General features: G+C 51.8%; 1 protein-coding gene across 1 annotated transcript in view; it reads left to right on the top strand.

Moving 5' to 3' along the window:
* Positions 1 to 18,609, top strand: part of LOC135393475 (uncharacterized) — a 93,576-nt gene that overhangs the window by 65,814 nt on the left and 9,153 nt on the right. Inside the window, exon 6 of the mRNA XM_064623896.1 lies at positions 6,793 to 7,009. Coding sequence (XP_064479966.1) covers positions 6,793 to 7,009 — 217 coding nt within the window. The remainder of the gene's footprint in view (positions 1 to 6,792; positions 7,010 to 18,609) is intronic.

Raw genomic sequence — 18,609 nt, forward strand, 5'->3', positions numbered from 1 at the left:
CGTCATAACCTCAGATGGTATGACCCCAGAGGCTCTCTCGCAAGCAATTAGCCGCGGTATTCAGGACGCGGTGGTCATGTCTAAAAGGGTAACAGGACCTGTCAGTCATTCTCCAGCAATTAATCACCTTAAGGCATTATGTTGGCTCAGCTAGAATAATCACGGACACAACCGTTCTGGTTGGCAGCCAGAGCCAACTGCCTGAGCTGACGTTTAATATCGCGCGCCGCGATTCCGGGTGCGCTATCGATGGCGGTAGTGGTGCCGCTACAGCTGCCCCCTCCTAGGGAGTCGCCGTAAAGCGACGACGGGTGACTAGGCGCTTGGACCAGGTTACATGTGGACGGGAACGACTCGAAGGGGCTGGCGACGGGTCCCCAGGCTGGATGGTGGGAAGCGGGGCGGAGCGGCCAAGCGATGCAACGGCCGGTAAGATGGAAGAGTTGATGGAGGCAGGTTTTAGACGGTGGAGGGAAACTGTCTTCCTTGCCGTTGACGAGGAGCGTGAAGTAGGCTGGGGTCCTCCGTACGACGGGATAGGGCCCGGAATAGGGTGGCTGTAACGGTTTCTTTCACACCGTCGCAGCGGACGAAGACATGCGAGCAGCGGTCGAGGTCGGGGTGTTGGAAGGAGTTTGAGACGCGACTGGAACGGGGAGGGGTGGGGCGGAGTGCGTCCATGGTGTGCCGGAGCCGGGAGAAGTAGTCAGCTGGAGTCAGGAACGGGAGGCCAGGCGGGGCTTCAAGGAGGTCAGCGGGAAGGCGTAGGGTGGTACCAAAGACAAGATCTGCAGTGGTGCAGCCAGGGTCGGGCTTGAAAGATGTTCGGATGCCCAGGAGGACGAGGGGCAGAGCTTCTGGCCAGGGGTTGTGCTGTGCGGCGCGGAGGGCGACCTTCAGCTGCCGATGGAGTCGCTCAACGAGTCCGTTGGATGTGGGGTGATAAGCAGTTGTGCAGGAACGCTTCGTACCGAGAGTCCGCATGAGGTTGGTAAAGAGGGCTGGTACGAACCGAGGGCCTCTGTCGGAGGGTACTCCGAAACGTGATATCCACGCACTGATGAGCGCTTGGGCGATGGTGGGGGCGGTAGCATCAGTGATGGGGACGGCTTCCGGCCAGCGCGTGTATCGGTCGACGATTGTAAGAATGTAACGTAAACCGTTGGTCAATGGTATGGGGACAGCAAGGTCTATATGTATGTGGTCGAAGCGGCTCGACGGGAGTGGCAAAGCGGAAGGAGCCAGGCGAGTGTGACGATGGACCTTGTTGGCCCCCCTCGTCACCAGTCACCACTGGCCCTGGTCACCAGATGTTGGCTCAGCTACAATAATCCCGGACACAACGGTTCTGGTTGGTAGCAAGAGCCGAACTGCCTGAGCTGCCGTTTAATATCGTTTAACGTCGAGACTGGGAGGTACCCGGGTTCGAATCCCGGTGCCGGCTGTGCTGTCTGGGGTTTTTCCTGGGTTTTCCTCAGACGCTTTCAGACATATGTCGGCACAGTTCCCTTCGAAGTCGGTCCAGGACGCACATTCCCCCAGGGCGTGAGTCGTGACGTTGCCCACATACGTGAGGCCGACAACGGCAAGCCCTATCACCACCACCACCACCACCACGCCGTTTAATATCGCGTTCCGCGTGCCGCGATTCGGGGTTCGCTGTCGATGACGGTACTGGTGCCGCTACAATTACGTCACCGAGCTGAAAGAACGGCTCGTCGGACAGGGCAACTTACGGACATTGTGGAATACCGCCGGATGAAAGCTAAAGTAAAACGAGGGCTTAAGAAAGAGGACAGAAAGCGTTGGCGTAAGTTTTGTCACCATCTTTCACCCTTTGACCAGGCCACTAAGATCTGGCGGACAATCCGATCTCTGAAGGAGGCGCCCTCTCAAAATAATCCTCTCGCAACCTTGGCTATCGTTAAGGGTGTAGACGAAAACACGCTAGCGACGGACTTCTGTGTGGTACTAACGACACCGGCGGCTGCCTCGACGACACCGCTATACCGCAGTTTTATCCACAGTTTGACGGCTGAACTTCATCAAGACTGGCCCCGTCCACCAGAAGTTATGGGCCGCAATTTCACAGTAATCGAGCTAAAGGCAGCGTTGAAGCTTGTGAACACCGGCTCGTCCCCGGGACCCGATAAAATCACCTATGCTGCACTGCGACGACCTTGACGGGCGGCCACTCGAAGCTCTCCTTCGTCTTGGCAACAATGATCTTTACCACCTACCTGGAAGGAAGCATTAGTTGTTCCCATGTTGAAACCAGGCAAGCCTCTAATGGCCCCTCCTCCTTTCGCCCTGTGAGCCTGACAAGCTGTATGGGAAAACTGAAGGAGAGAATGGTTTTGCATCCCCTCGACTGGTGGCTCAAAAAACAACGTGTGTTCCCTCAAGAAATGGCTGGATTTCGTCGCCATCGAAGCTCCATGGACCGATTTCTCGACCTAGTCTCTACAGTCCAATAGGAGAGTAAATTAGCGTCTTCTTTCATTTATAAATCAAGACCGATGCTAGGGATGAACCACGTTTCACTTCTTTCATTTCGCGAAGACAACTTTTTGCACGTTTGTGTCCCTTTAGAATATTACAATAATGTAATTACGGTATTGTCTTGGACGTAAGAACGATGACCCACTTGCACACAACACGCCTCTTTATCGTCTCTTACATCACTGTATGTACGGGGACAAGTCAGGATGCCCCTTCAGTCAGTCCCGACCACGACCATCTCTATAATGCACGGCCATAACACTCGCCCGTTCGCTTATGGGGCTTCCGTCCGCGGCTCGAGGAGCGGAAGTGACGTATTTACGCGCGGAGCGCTAGGGGCGCCACTTGCGGTGCCCAGAAGAGCGCCTGTTGTAGCTCAGGTGTGTGCAATATGAGTGGTCCTTGTGGTTAATTCTTCGTGCGTACATGTTTGTCTATTGTCGCAGGTTCTCTGCGCATGTAGTGCTAAGAGTTATGAAACTAAAATACTCAGAAATGGGCTCTGCTCTGAAGCGTAAGATGGCATGTAAAACTGTAAAACTCGTGCCGTACGTACATCGTATATACAGGGTTCCCATCTGAAAAAGGGTCAGGGGCTAAAGAAAAAAACGGAGTGCCCTACACAAATGAACTAACTGTACGTGCTTGGCAGTTGTGTGGTCTATCCAAAAATATTTTTCATCGACCCTTGTCAATTAATTAGCGGTAATTAATTTTCTAACTTTTTAATTATCGCTTTTAGCTCTCAGATGTCAATAAGGAAGTTGTAGTACATGTCGAAAAAGACACAACTGAAGTGGTTCGAGGTCGCTATGGCTTGTGGTTTATTTTTTTCCTTGGTTTAAAAGTTTGTTTCAGATGCCGGGCGGACCGCAGATCGTTGCCCACAGTCCGGCACCCGCGCGCGACTATTCCAGCGCCCTTCGGCGTACATTGACCTTGAGATTAGCGCTTGGAGACAATCCTTGGGCCACGTTACACAAGAGGAATATATTTCACCTGTTTCACGGCACACTTATCAGATTGCACTGCAATCGTCGCGCGCGGGCGCGAATTATGGGGAGCGCTGTGTGGTGCGCGCGGCTTCTGAAAACAATTTTTAAACCAAGGAAAAAAACGAAACCACAAGCCGTAGCAACCTCGAACCACTTCAGTTGCGTCTTTTTCGACATGTAGTACAGCTTCCTCATTGACATCTGGGAGCTAGAACTGGTAATTAAAACGTTAGAAAATTAATTACCGCAAATTAATTGACAAGGGGCGATGAAAAAAATATTTTGGGTAGACCACACAACTGCCAAGCACGTACAGTTGGTTCCATTTGTGTAGAGCACTCCGTTTTTTCTTTAGCCCCTGGCCCTTTTTCGGTGGGACACCCTGTATAAACTTGGCAGCAGCATTTTGTGTGTTGGGCCAGGTACCATAGGTTTATGATTGCTAGACGCAAGCGCGTTCAGAGTTTACGTTTCGCGTGAAAGGCGTTCCGTGTTAAGACACAGGGCAGTTACAGAAAATGGGTGAATGCGACTGTAAGAATGAACCGTGTTCCTGGCAAAGAGATGGCTGACACCAGTTACGACTTCCAAAAAAGTTCGTTCTATGAGCAAGTACTTCAGTTTTGAATCAGCAGTTGCTTCTTTTGATTTCCTACTTATTGGTCCCTTTCCATTTTACTTTTTTTTTATTTTTTGCGGTCTGCCATTACAATGCTGCTAATCTTTATTATGCTGTTTGGATAGAAGCCTTTTTGAGAACTTTTCTTGATGATGGCTTTTCTGCGACGCTACCTTGTGGTGTCTTTTTTGTGTTCCTTTTGCAGTGGTGGGAGATGCAAGGCCCCGTAAACTTCGTGATCACTAAACTTAGGTAGAGTAGCCACGGTGCCACGTCTGACAATTCGCGCGTTGTGCCGATGCTAAAGTCTTCAGCCTTGGTATGCCGATAAAACGCTGTCGAGTAGTCTGTCCGAGGCATTGGATGAGCAGTATTTAAATACATTGTAATTAAAGTACTATTTAAAATACAAATATACCTAATTATATTTTGTATTTAAATGCAGGGTAGAAAAATGTATTTATAATTGTTTTGGGGTATTTATTCTTGAAAATACTTGATAAATGCTCTTAAAAATATACTGATACATGTCTTAAATCTGCCGTACATTTGACCTTTTGGGAAGAAGGGCCAGTTTAGGGCGCAGTGTTTGCGCTACAATACAGGCGAAAAACGATTTTAGATGGCGAGTTTTTCGCTGTTGTTGCAGACAATGGTCGCGGCTGATTACCGTGTTGTAGCAAACACCTTCATCAAATTTAATGCAAGCCGTTATTCGTCCGCACCTTTGGAGGTGCTGTTCTTTTTTGCGAATCTGATTGTACGGCCGAACAGAAGACGCCTAAGTGATGTAGTCTTCAAAAAACTTTAATATTAAAATTAACAATGGTAATCTAACAAATAAACGATATTTTTCCTTGCTGATTTGTTGTTATGATCATCGTCATTTCTGTAATTCCATATGTCATCTTCCTCAGAGTATTTATGGTAGTAGTTTAGTTTAAAGTTTATGGTAGGTGGTAGTATTTAAATACTGTACTATTATGCTGTATTTAAATACTCATATCAAAAAGTATTTATGCAGAGAACATAAATACGCCTTTCAAAAAAGTATTTTGTATAAAATTTATATGCTAAAAAAATGTATTTATTCCAGTCCCTGATAGGTGGCCGTGGTTCATTATTCGTTGTTTCAGAGAGGGATGCGTAAAAGGTACTCAGCTATTAGATAAAAATATTTATGATACACACTGTCATCCGTAAAGTACACCGTATATAAAATGAAACGATCCCAATGAAGTCACTTGTCTCAGGACCCCGCGATATATTTCCAGCCACATCTCTCGTGAGGCAGTGTTTGAGCGGAACTCGTGGAAGGAAATACCTGGGTCCGACACGGCTTTCTTCGGCTTGCAAGGCGGAACGCTGCAGCACACCATCAAGTCTCACGTCTGACAAGCCATGCACTGGAGACAAACACCGCACACCGTGTGAAAAAAGTTGCACACCGGCTTGACGCAACAAATAACAATTTAATGCTGACGTTTCGTCTCCCATGCGGGGGACATCATTAGTGAAAGCAGCATGAGAGGCGACCGCAACGGGTATTACACACTGAAGGTTCTCCTCGCACGTGCCACGACTCAAGCAGTTTTCTGGGACCCCACCTTTGTTCTCTCGCTAAGGTCACAGCGTTCGCGTAGTCAAAAGAGTGATCTGTTTTCCAACAATGCTGGGTGAGCTATGTCTTCAATCGCATTGCGTTTGTTGAGTAGCGAACATCACGTTCATGCTCTTTTAGTCTTGTACTGCGCTTGCGGCCCGTCTCTCCAATGTAGGAATCCTCTGCAACCGAGACACTGTACTTTATACACAACATCCGTCTGAAGCTCAGGGAGAATATGGTCTTTTGGCTTAGAAATCAGTGAACGAAGTTTCAGGCAGGGCTATCATGACTTCTCCTGGCTTCTGGAATATTTTTGCATCGCGAGGCATGCGTCATCTTGCCGAGGGGCCCGTATTCGGCGCCACAAACGTGCGGCGGGCGCTTGGCGAAACTAAATCAGCGACGCTGGGGATATGTGCGAGTGTCGTGCCGTGCGCGTGGTGTCGTGCGAGTATCGGGACGTGTATTATAGAGATGGTCGTGGTCGCAACAGACTATTTGAAACCCACGCTTTTTCTATGGATACTAGTGCTACTCATGTGGCTCGTCATAGCTGCGGTCATAGCTGATTGGTCGACTCTTATTTTGGGGAACCTACGTGACGTCGACTAGCGCTCAAACCTTATTTACTCTAGGTGGCGTCGGACTAATTGACCTGTCAGTAGCGTTCACAAGATATCTTTTTCACAGCATGGGTTCTGGAATGGATTTACCGAATGCTGAGAATGCGAGTGAGGTCCGCGTCACAGCGACACAAATGCATGTGGTTTGGGACGTGACATTAGCCGTCTGCTCCAGAACACCTGAAGCGCATATGCATGTGTTCATGGAGCGATTTTTCAGTAGCGAATGAAATCCTCTGTCGATTTCGGAGAAGCAAAATCGGATCGCGCCTACCTTCTTTACTGTTTTTACCTTTCCGAGATGTTTCTCTAAATTCAATTGCGGTGTGATAGGTCACGATTAGCCAAAATACTTTGCGGGAATCGCTGCTTGATTAATTTTTGCACGATACTGAGCAATCTCTAATGTCATTTACTCGTTGCTTTCCTGGCTTCCTAACACTCTAGATTCACGGTCAAGTACAAGGGCACTCAGATCTACAGTGCCTCGAAGCGCGGATCGGGTCTGAGACTAGTGATGGAGATGTTCATCAATAGCATCCTGATAGGACTGGACGGCGAACAATCTACGTGCGTAGTTAACCCCAAGACTACGGGGGCGGCGACTAACACCAAGCACCCGCTTGTCCTGTCAAGTGGATTCACGCCGACCAACTTCGTCGTGGTAAGGAGGAGTCGAAGAACCAGTGTGGCTCTTGTGTTGAAAGCGCTTCTACGAAGGTAACAAAATACGGGTTAAACAACGGCGAAGGCATGCAGGACCAAATGTGTGTCCCCGTCTGACATGTCGCGTACTTCGTCACGTTTAGCTGCGGCGCTCTCAATAAATTCTGCTTCTTTCTAACAACAAACATTCCAAGCATGTACGAATACAGAAACACGGACACATTTCTAAACGTAAGCGTGAAAATCTCCAACTGTACAAACCGTAGGCGGTGAGTTTTCAGATAGTCAAGGGGCGGGGGGGGGGGGGGGGTGCTCGTAAGCTCCACCAGTAGAACTTTCAAGGTCTCCATTTTAAGCCGAAAGCTACGGCAACGTCTCTGGAATCGCCTCTTGCATTTGCCTTGCCTTTTACATATTGTTTACAAGGTACCCATGTTATCTGGAGCGTACATGCAAGTACCGTTGATTATGATTACACAGTATCGCTGCGTTTGCTACCATGTTCTGCTATCCCACGCGTGACTGGAGATGCAACTGTGGCTCGCCCCAACCCCGACAAGTGTTTATTGAACGCGCAAGCGGTGTGCTTTGTCTTGAGTGCAACGCCCAAGCAGGTTCGTTCAGTCGAGTTCACAGGCGCGGCCGTGGAGTTCTGCAGCGCTAGATGCGAAGCACACCGCGGCTGTTATCAATGAAGCGATGGTGCAAAATCGCTGTGTGTCGCTAACAGCGCACTCGTCCTCACCTCTGAACGATTGGAAAGCCCGCTCACCGCTGTAGGGCGTACCTGTACATCGCCTTGAAACCCATGAAAACCCTTGAATCTGAAAATCCGTATTTCGAGTCCTTGCAAGCCCTTTCATTATGTGAAATCCTGCTCTTTTTTTAGTCCATGCTGCATGTAATACCGAAGAGCCCTTTCACCCCGTCATCTGTACACCTTTAGAGAGACTATGAAATAATTTTTTCTTTCGTTTTCATCAGAAAGAAGACATCTTTCTGAGTCTAGAACCAAAATTTTACTTTTCTCTTGCGAAGAGTATTCTCAGGAGCGAATTTGAACTGAGCGACGAAGTGAGTACAGCTGGCGCCGCGCCGTGGCGGACTGCCGTGCGGAGACACAGCGAGCAACTTGACGGAACCACAGCCGGTTCCGCGACACGTCATCGTGACGTGTCGTGGTCCTGCCAAAAACATGCGCCGCATGATCCCGCGTATGCGACTACCGGGAGTGGAAATCTCCATGACGCTTCCGCGCGATGGTCGCAGTCAATCGCAATCGCATCCTGTAGTTTTCGCCGACACACCGAGATGATGTGGGATGGTGGTTTGCCCTAATTCACGTCAGTACTCGCCGGGCATTCAATATGCCATATGCTTCTCGGTGACGAGACGGACAGCTTTTGATACCACGAAGCAATCGGAGCGCCGAAATGGAAAGAGTGTGCGGTACCATCGACTGCTCGTGTTTATAGTGAACATTTCCAGGAATGGGATTACGAAGGGGACGCTGAAGCTCTTCAACGTACCGGGTACCGAGCTCAGTGTCTTTGAATCAAGGTGTAGTGCCATCACAATACCTGTCCACACCGGGGAAAGAACATCAATCATGCAAACATCAAACAAACCATCAAAAGTGAGTACTTTTCGTTATTGGGGCTAAAAAAGATGTCTCAGTACGTGTGGTCCTAATGCTATCACAGATTCCAGGATTGCGTAAATTGGTTAATTCTCATCTGCATGACTTGGAAGCTTGCAGCCCCTTTCGGCACACATGAGGGAGAGAGCGGGAGAGTAAAAAAAGACAAAATAGAAGTTACCGAATCTCGTCACTAAACTCACGTGATGCACTGTTGATAAAAAATTACTACGTTTAGCATGACCTTAGAAACCATACTTAAATGGAATATTTGTGTAATATGTTGAACATATATGTATCCGTTCTTTTCTCTTCACTCATCTGCTTTCATGCTTACGAACAATTTCCTCAGCAGAGCCTGAAACCCCTGAGGTGACACAGCATGATCACTGCTTCAGAGTAGGCAAATGCTGTGCAGCTCCCTTCCAGATTCCTGTTTGCAGCATTGTCTTGCCTACTATTCTAGCTCGGTATACTGTTGACACGCTTTTTTTTTGTTATTTGATTTCAGTTTACTTTATCATGTTTGCAAATATTATATTGAGGGGGACATTTTCTTGCTGACACCTGAGTAAGCTATGATGTTTTTAAGAGGTGGAGACATTTGTTCCTTGCCTTATAATCATTACTTAGGTGGATTACATCCATTTGCATTCGCCGAAACTGGGGTTGTATACTGTGTTATTTCCTTATCTCAAACCAGGGCGGCCCATGTGTATGGCAGCTAAAGTCTTTCACCAGGGTAACATGTCAGAAGAACTCAAGCGCGATTTCCGACCTTCACAGTCCAAGAGTACATAGAAGGCTCCATGCAGTGTTATGACTGCCAACGATTTGGCCATATTACACGAAAGTGCCGAGGTTCTACACGGTGTGGCATATGCGCCGGGCCTCAGCAGAGATCAGACTGCAACAATAAAAGAGAGCCAAAGTGTGCTAACTGCAAATCCAGCCATCGCGCATCATTTTCTTGATGTCCTGTGAAGACCGCCGCCACCAAAACGCACCAATATCGGACACCACGACTTCCGTCTGACGCTTCTAGGGGTGCTAGTGCCAAACTCCCGTCTGCTACAAACGCACAAGCCTTTGCTGCACTACCCCCTCGATCTGCACGAGGTGACCGAGGGTCACTGAACACAATCGCGGCTAAGCCCATCACAAGCAGCCACCCACCGCCTCGTCGTCCATCAAGGCAGACTACACACAGTTAAGCCAGTGTGACGGAACCAGCAGGCACGAGGAGACAGTTACCCTCATCAGCCCCTGAAGATGTGCCTTCCCTGGGACTCTTCTCAGCGGTACTCGCTGCCCTTCAGGCGATTGTCTCTGCTTTTCCTGGTTCGTCGCAACCGCCCGGGGTCCAAGTGCTTCTGGCACTGGAAGCATTATCTTTGCATCAGCAGGACGACATTGTATAGAAAGGCCATGGCGATGCAGTGGAATCCTCGAAGCCTGCGTAATGAGCTCCCGGATTTTAAATTACATCTACAACAGTACAAGATCCCTGTAATAGCTGTATGCGAACACGGCATGGATTCTAGACATCGCGTTAATGGATACACAATATATCGATCTAATCAATCCTCTGAGAGCAGAACAGCGCTACACGTTCATAATGACCTCGTTGCTGCGCAGATAGGGTGAGTTTGTCATCGCTCTTATGATTATGTCACCCGAAGGATCCACCTTGGCCCCATGCTGTTAACGGTCGTCAGTATCTATATATGCCCCGCGGTACAGGTCCCGTGGAGTGACCCCGAACGCTTATACTTGGTTCTCCGGAAGCCTCGGCGCTGGTGCTCGGTGACTTCATTGCTCATCAATCGGCCTGGGGAAGCCGAAGGACGGACGGTAGGGGAAGGAGGTCGTTGGAGGCAATGGAGGATAATAAGATGTGCCTGCTGAACAATCGAGAGCCAACTGACATGCGATCCCCAACGTCAGTCGATGTATTGGACCTCTCATGGTGCTCAACCGACATCATTCGCCACTTGTCGTGCTCTACGGACGTCGACACTAGAGGCAGCGATCATTTTCCTCTATATATTTCGCACGACAGACTGCCCCTCTCGGAAACTACGGGACTGATTTCTTTCACAAACTGGACACTTTTTCGTGAGGGCCTCAGAACATCTGTGCGCACCGGTATATCCCCAGAGGCTCTCTCGCAAGCAATTAGTCGCGGTATTCAGGATGCGGCGGTCATGTCTAAAAGGGTAACAGGACATGTAGGTCATTCTCCAGCAATTATTCACCTTAGGGCATTATGTTGGCTCAGCTAGAATAATCACGGACGCAACCGTTCTGGTTGGTAGCCAGAGCCGAACTGCATGAGCTGACGTTTAATATCGCGCGCTGCGATTTCGGGTGCGCTGTCGATGGCGGTAGTGGAGCCGCTACAGCTGCCTCCTCCTAGGGAGTCGCCGTGAAGCGACGACTGGTGACTAGGCGCTTGGACCAGGTTACATGTGGACGGGAAGGGCTCGAAGGGGCTGGCGACGGGTCCCCAGGCTGGCTGGCGGGAAGCAGGGCGGAGGGCCCAAGCGATGCAACGGCTGGTAAGGTGGAAGCGTCGATGGAGGCAGGTTTTAAACGGTGGAGGGAAACCCTGTCTTCCTTGCCGTTGACGAGGAGCGTGAAGTAGGCTGGGGTCCTCCGTACAACGGGATAGGGCCTGGAGTAGGGTGGCTGTAACTTTTTTTTTCACACCGTCGCAGCGGACGAAGACATGCGAGCAGCGGTCGAGGTCGGGGTGTTGGAAGAAGTTTGAGACGCGACTGGAACGGGAACGGGTAGGGCGGAGAGCGTCCATAGTGTGCCGGTGCCGGGACAAGTAGTCAGCTAGAGACAGGAGCGGCAGGCTAGGCGAGGCTTCAAGGAGGTCAACGGGAAGGCGTAGGGTGGTACCATAGACAAGGTCTGCAGTGGTGCAGCCAAGGCCGGGCTTGAAAGATGTTCGGATGCCCAGGAGGACGAGGGGCAGAGCTTCTGGCTAGGGGGTGTGCTGGCCGGCGTGGAGGGCGACCTTCAGCTGCCGATGGAGTCGCTCAACGAGTCCGCTGGATGCGCGGTGATAAGCAGTTGTGCGGGAAAGCTTCGTACCTAGAGTCCGCATGAGGTTGCTAAAGAGGGCTGACACGAACTGAGGTCCTCTGTCAGTGGCGATGACAGAGGGTACTCTGAAACGTGGTATCCACGCACTGATGAGCGCTTGGGCATGGTGGGGGCGGTAGCATCAGTGATGGGGACGGCTTCCGGCCAGCGCGTGTACCGGTCGACGATTGTAAGAATGTAACGGAAACCGTTGGTCAATGGTAGGGGGCCAACAAGGTCTATGTACGTGGTCGAAGCGGCTCGACGGGAGTGGGAAAGCGGAAGGAGCCAGGCGAGTGTGACGATGGACCTTGTTGGCCCCCCTGGTGACCAGTCACCACTGGCCCTGGTCACCAGATGCTGGCTCAGCTAGAATAATCCCGGACACAATGGTTCTGGTTGGTAGCAAGAGCCGAACTGAATGAGCTGACGTTTAATATCGCGCCCCGCGTGCCGCTACAATTACGTCGCCGAGCTGAAAGAACGGCTCGTCGGACAGGACAGCTTACGGACATTGCCGAATACCGCCGGATGAAAGCTAAAGTAAAACGAGGGCTTAAGAAAGAGGACAGGAAACGTTGGCGTAAGTTTTGTCGCCATCTTTCACAATTGGACCCGGCCACTAAGATCTGAACTTCACCAAGACTGGCCCCGTCCTCCAAAAGTTATGGACAACGACTTCACACTAATCGAGCTAAAGGCAGCGTTGAAGCTTGTGAACGCCAGCCCGTCCCTGGGACCCGATAAAATCACCTATGCCGCACTGCGAAACCTTGACGGGCGGTCACTCCAAGCTCTCCTTCATGTGCATAATACGTCTTGGCAACAATGATCTTTACCACCTACCTGGAAGGAAGCATTGGCTGTTGCCATGTTGAAACCAGGGAAGCCCCAAAATGCCCTCTCCTCCTTTCGTCCTGTGAGCCTGACAAGCTGTATGGGACAACTGAAGGAGAGAATGGTTTTGCATCCCCCGACTTGTGGCTCGAAAAACAACTCCCTCAAGAAATGGCTGGATTTCGTCCCCACCGAAGCTCCATGGACCGATTTCTCGACCTAGTCTCTACAGTCCAACATGCTCGTGCCCATCGGCGTATCGTCCTATCGGTTTTCCTCGACATCAAGCGCGCATACGATACCGTCTGGCATATTTGTGTGCTGCACGCCTTGCGCTCGTTTGGGGTATCCGGTCGGCTCTTCATCTGGCTCCAAGGCCTCCTTACTGACCGAACTGTCGCTGTCCGTACATCCCAAGGCCAAAGCCCTCAGCGTCCTGTTCATCAAGGAGTCCCCCAAGGAAGTATTCTCAGCTCAACACTCTTTAATGTGGTGATTGCCGCCATACAATCAGTAACTCCTCGCAAAGTGTCGTTTTCCATGTATGCAGATGACGTCGCCTTTTGGACAGTAGGAAAATCACGCCCAGTCATACAGCGCCGCCTGCAGCTCGCTTTAAATAATATACATACGTACGTCACGCACCTTGGGATGAACCTTTCACCCGAAAAGTGCGTCGAGCTCCCTTTCACGCGCAAAGCTATGACCAATTTCCCTCTTTGGGTTGGTGCCAAGAAGTTTGAGCCGGTACGCTTCCACCGCTTCCTTGGCGTGGTAATCGACTCGGACTTGCGCTGGGCTCGCCACATTAAACACCTTGAAACTAAAGTGCAGCGATGGCTCCCCGCAGTTCAACATCTTTCTGGCTCAGGATGGGGCTGTGATCAGCGTTCCCAGCTCGCAGTTCACGCGGCCTTGGTGAGGGCGACTGAGCTTTACAGCCTTGCTGTTATGCACAGGATGTCAACAACATCATTAAATACCCTTCGGTCCCTGTTTGCTCGAAGCCTTCGTCGCTGCTTCGGAGTTCCAAGAATGGCTGAAACACGGCAAGACTAGCTGAAGATGGTGAACTCCCGGTGGAGGTTCTAGGTGAATGTGAAACGGCTCGGCGCTTCCTACACAGTAAATTCAAAAACACCCTTTTGGGTATAAACCGCTTGCACCTTTTTGTCCTATGGCTGGCACCCTTTTTTACACCGCATCAACTGTAACAGCCTTTCAAAAAGGTGTATTGTGCAAAAAACACCTGTTTAAACACCCTTTTAGGAGGGTGTTTAACACTCTTACACCCTTTCGAAAGGGTGTAAGCTCCCGCGGCAGCATGCCGAGCCATGCAGTCCGACGTTTTTGCTTGTATGGCAACAACCGCCCTAGCGACGGCACAGTTCCAGCCGTGGTTCCACAGCAGAACCTAAACTGGAGCGCAGTGCGTCACTGGCAACCCTCATCGTCCTAGCAACACTGTGAGTGAGCAAAAAAAAATCACAATTCAAATAAAATGAAAACAAAACAGTTGGACATATGTAAGAGAAGAGGTGAAGATCGCAACATCGTAACGCCGTCCGTGCTCGTGAAATGAGCGGCGTTACGATGCTGTCATCTTCAGACGATGCCTGTAATGAGCCCGAGCACTCTCGGTAGCCTAAATTGGCGTACCAGATTGATCATATACTGAAATGCAGTTCGTTGGAGTATATTCGCTAAGCTTAGTGCGGTAAAACTCGTCTGTAACGGTGTCGAACATGTGTCTTTGCAATTAACACGTACGCCTGTAACGAGTCAAGATATCAGCGAGCTTCCTGACATCCCTCCCTGTCAAATATTGTGTTTTCAACTCAAGCTATCGTCTATAATGTGATTACCTAATGAGCGGAGCTGTCAAGCCAATGTAATTTTTCTCTCACGAATGAAAACACCGTTTTCAACACCAGTGTAGAAAGGGTGTCTATAACGTAAACACCTTTTTCGACACCAGTGTTACTTGAAGAGTGTAAAGGCAGGTATAAACGCATAAAAACACCCTTTTTGATACAACACTTGGTGTAATAAAGAGTGTATTTTCTCATACACCTTTTTTAGCACCATTCTTGCGGCCTTTGGTTATCTTTGTGGAATTAAAAAAGGTGTATTTGCTTAAAAACACCTTTTTTTACCCAGAAAGGGTGTTTTTGAATTTACTGTGTACGTTTGTGTGCTCACATTCCCCATCACCCGCTCCTCATGATTATTCGATACCGCCCTGAAAGCGACTTCCGGTAGCGCAGAGGACACGCCCGACTCTCACTGGCTTCATAGCTAAGGGCGTTATACCGCCGGTAGCCCCCTGGTCTCTGCCTGTACCGCCAACTTTCGTTAGCCCTCCGAACCTTCTGGAAAGAAGTGATCAGGTCCCTCCTCAAGTCCTCCGAGCCCATTTTCATGCTGTGGTAGATGAGAAGTTTTCTACGTTTACAGCAGCAGATGGCGCATCCCGCAACAACAAGTCCGCTTCAGCATTCATCATACCATCCGGAGGCGTAGTGCAAGGACGATGCCTTTCACATCCAACCTCCTCAACAGCTGCGGAACTCTATGCCATCCTTTTCTTCGTACAACACATCGCTTATTTTGCCCAGCGGGAATGGGTAGTCTTAACAGACTCCAAATCTGCACTTCAAGCTATTGCAATTTCTGGCATAGGAGGCCCATCCGCACCCCTAGTTACAGATGTGTTAATAATTACAACACTGTCTACGCAGCAGGCCACAGGCTAGTTCTTCAGTGGGTTCCAGCCCATTGTGGTATCGTAGGGAACGATACAGCAGGCCGACAGCGCCGCAGAAGCAGCAATTTCGTATCGGACACGGACCAGTATTGCTCTGTTGAGAGGAGACCGCCGTTCCATTCTGCGACGCCTCGTGACACCCCTGGCTTCCCGCCAATAGACAACCGACATTCTCCCCCTTCCATGTTGAGCAGAATTGATTCAACGCTCGCTTTCCGCCTGCCACGAAACACCTCTCGTCAAGATGCTGCATTAATCTACCGAATACGCTTCCATGTGGCTTTTACAACTCAGTGGCGTTACCGCTAGAGACAATTTGACTCTCCCACCTGCTGCAACTGTGGTGCTCTTGAGGATCTGGAGTACATTCTTCTTCATTGCTCGCACTACCAACCACCTGAACCGCACTCTCCGAGTATCTTAGTCAGCTGGACCCTCGCCCCTTCTCCCTATCGAAATTGCTTGGTCGCTGGCCCAGTCCAGCCCAGCAACGATCTGCGCTCAAAGCTCTTTTGACATATCTGGACACCATCGGACTTCGATCGTTATTGTGAAGGGGCTTGTAGAGCGAGAAATGAGGCGACCAGGCTCTACTGAGGTTGATGGGTTTAATGACGGTTAATGGCGATGAACCGAAAACGAAAGCTCGGGTCACGCGCAGTGCTGCGCGTAACCGATGGCGGTGCTGGTGATGATTATGACGCTGCTGCTACAGGGCTCCCCCCCGTGGCGGATGACAAGGCTGGCGAGGAGGGCCGAGGTTGGCGGAAAGGTCGGGCGCCGAAGCCAAGGAGCGCAGGAGCCGGACCCGAGGCGGCGGGCGGCTCGTAGTGTGCGAGCTGCGGCGCCCAATGCACTCGACGTGGAGGGGGAGGAATGCTGGAGACAGGAGCTGAGCACGGACGTAGGGAGGGCGGGTCGGGCGATACCAGAGGTGCAGACTCCAGGAATGCGGGCTTAAGCCTGTCGATGGCCACAGTGTCAGGTCCCCGTGGAAGATCGAGGCGGAAAAACTTCGCGGCTCGCGAGATGACCCTGTAGGGGCCGTCATAGGGAGGCTGCAAGCTGGAGCGCACAGAGTCCCGGCGGACGAAGACGTGGGTGGCTTGATTAAGGTCGGGGCTCACGAACACGCGTGTTGCGGGAGCGGAGCGGGTAGGCGTGGGCTTGAGGTCCCGGAAGAGCTGGCGGAGACGGTCGATGTAGGAGGAAGGGTCGTGCACGAGCGGGGCCGATGGGGTAAAGAATGATCCGGGAAGGCGGAGCGGGCAGCCGTAGACCATGTGGGCCGCGCTGCAGTCATCCTGGCGGATCGCGGCGCGAAGGCCAAGCAGGACGAAGGGTAGACGCTCGGGCCAGGTTGTGTCGCCGTGGTCAGTGGCGCGGAGGGAAGCCTTGAGCTGCCGATGAAGGCGCTCGACCAGGCCGTTGGCAGCCGGATGGTAGGCCGTGGTTCGGATGTGATGGGTTCCGAGGGCGCTGCACAGGTGACGGAAGAGGGCCGATTCAAACTGGCGTCCTCTGTCCGTGGTTACAGTGGACGGGACGCCGAATCGGGAAACCCAGGAGAAGAGGAATGCGTGGGCCACCGTCTCTGCCGTGATGTCAGGAATCGGCGTTACCTCCGGCCAGCGGGTAAAGCGGTCGATGCACGAGAGCAGGTAGCGGTAGCCTTTGGCCAGAGGAAGCGGGCCGACCAAGTCGATGTGGACCTGGTCGAAACGTGCATCTGGCGGAAGGAACCGCGATGGAGGCGAGATGGTGTGGCGGTAGATTTTGGACCGCTGGCAGGCCAGGCAGGCCCGCGCCCAGTCACGGACGTCGGCATTCATGCGAGGCCATATGTAGCGCTCTGCGACGATCTTTTGCGTGCCGCGCACGCCAGGGTGGGACAGCGAGTGCAGGGCGTTGAAAACATGCCGGCGGAAGGCCAGGGGAACGAAAGGGCGCGGGGTACCAGTAGAGGTGTCGCACCATAGACTTGCCGTCGAACCGGGGAGCGAGATCTCCCGAAAAGTGGTGGATGAGGCGGGGGATGAACGAAGGGCGGCGAGCTCTTCATCAGCCTGTTGCGCCTGGGCGATGCCGTCCAAATCGACCGCGGGGGGCGGATGGAGAGCATTGACGTCCGGCCGCGAGAGTGCGTCGGCAGCGGCATTGTCTTCGCCTGCGACGTGTCGCACATCGGTCGTGAACTCCAAGAGGTAGCACATGTGGCGGGTTTCACGAGGCGAGTGGTTGAGGGAGGCCGATCGCAGGGCGAACATGAGAGGCTTGTGGTCGGTGTACAGCACAAACGGGCGGCCCTCGAGAAAATGGCGGTAGTGTCTGCATGCCAGGTAGGCGGCGAGGAGCTCACGCCCGAAGGTGCTGTAGCGTGTTTCGGCTGGCGAGAGACGTTGGGAAAAGAAACCGAGAGGTTTCCAGTGGCCATCCTGACGCTGCTGCAAGACTGCGCCGACAGCAGCAGTGGAGGCGTCGACGAACAACGCTGTCTCGGCGTCAGGACGAGGATGGTGGAGCAGCACAGCATCTGCCAGGGCCTGCTTGACCTCTTCGAACGCGCGTTCTGCTGCCGGTGTCCACTCCAGAGGGGCAGCACGGGCCTCTTTCGGATGGTCAGCGCCGAGAGCTGCGTAGAGAGGCTGGAGCAAGGCAGCACAGCGAGGCACAAAACGTCGGTAGAAAGTCACGAGGCCGAGGAATGAACGAAGTCCTTTGCGAGAAGTGGGGGCAGGAAAGTCTCGGATGGCCTGGACCTTGGATGCGAGTGGCCGGATGCCTTGCGGGGTGATGGTGTGTCCCAGGAAGGTAAGGGTGGTAACGCCAAACTCGCACTTCGCGGCATTGATGGAGACTCCGTAGTCCTCCAGGCGCGAGAACAGGGCGCGCAGGTGGGCGCGATGAGCCTCCGGAGAAGGACTTGCGACGAGGATGTCATCCATGTATGCGAATGCGAAGTCCAGGCCGCGGAGCACTTCGTTGATGAATCGTTGGAATGTCTGCGCAGCATTACGCAGGCCAAAGGGCATCCGCACGTATTCAAAGAGGCCAAAAGGGGTGGTTATAGCAGTCTTCGGGCTGTCAGGGGGATGGACGGGAATTTGGTGATAGGCTTTGATGAGGTCTATCTTGGAGAAGATGGTCGCTCCGTCAAGATTCGCGGTGAAGTCCTGAATATGGGGAAGCGGGTATCTGTCCGGTACCGTGACGATGTTGAGTGCACGGTAGTCCCCACATGGGCGCCAATCACCAGGTG

This window comes from Ornithodoros turicata, chromosome 4 (genome assembly GCF_037126465.1).
Source record: "Ornithodoros turicata isolate Travis chromosome 4, ASM3712646v1, whole genome shotgun sequence".
NCBI lineage: Eukaryota > Metazoa > Arthropoda > Arachnida > Ixodida > Argasidae > Ornithodoros > Ornithodoros turicata.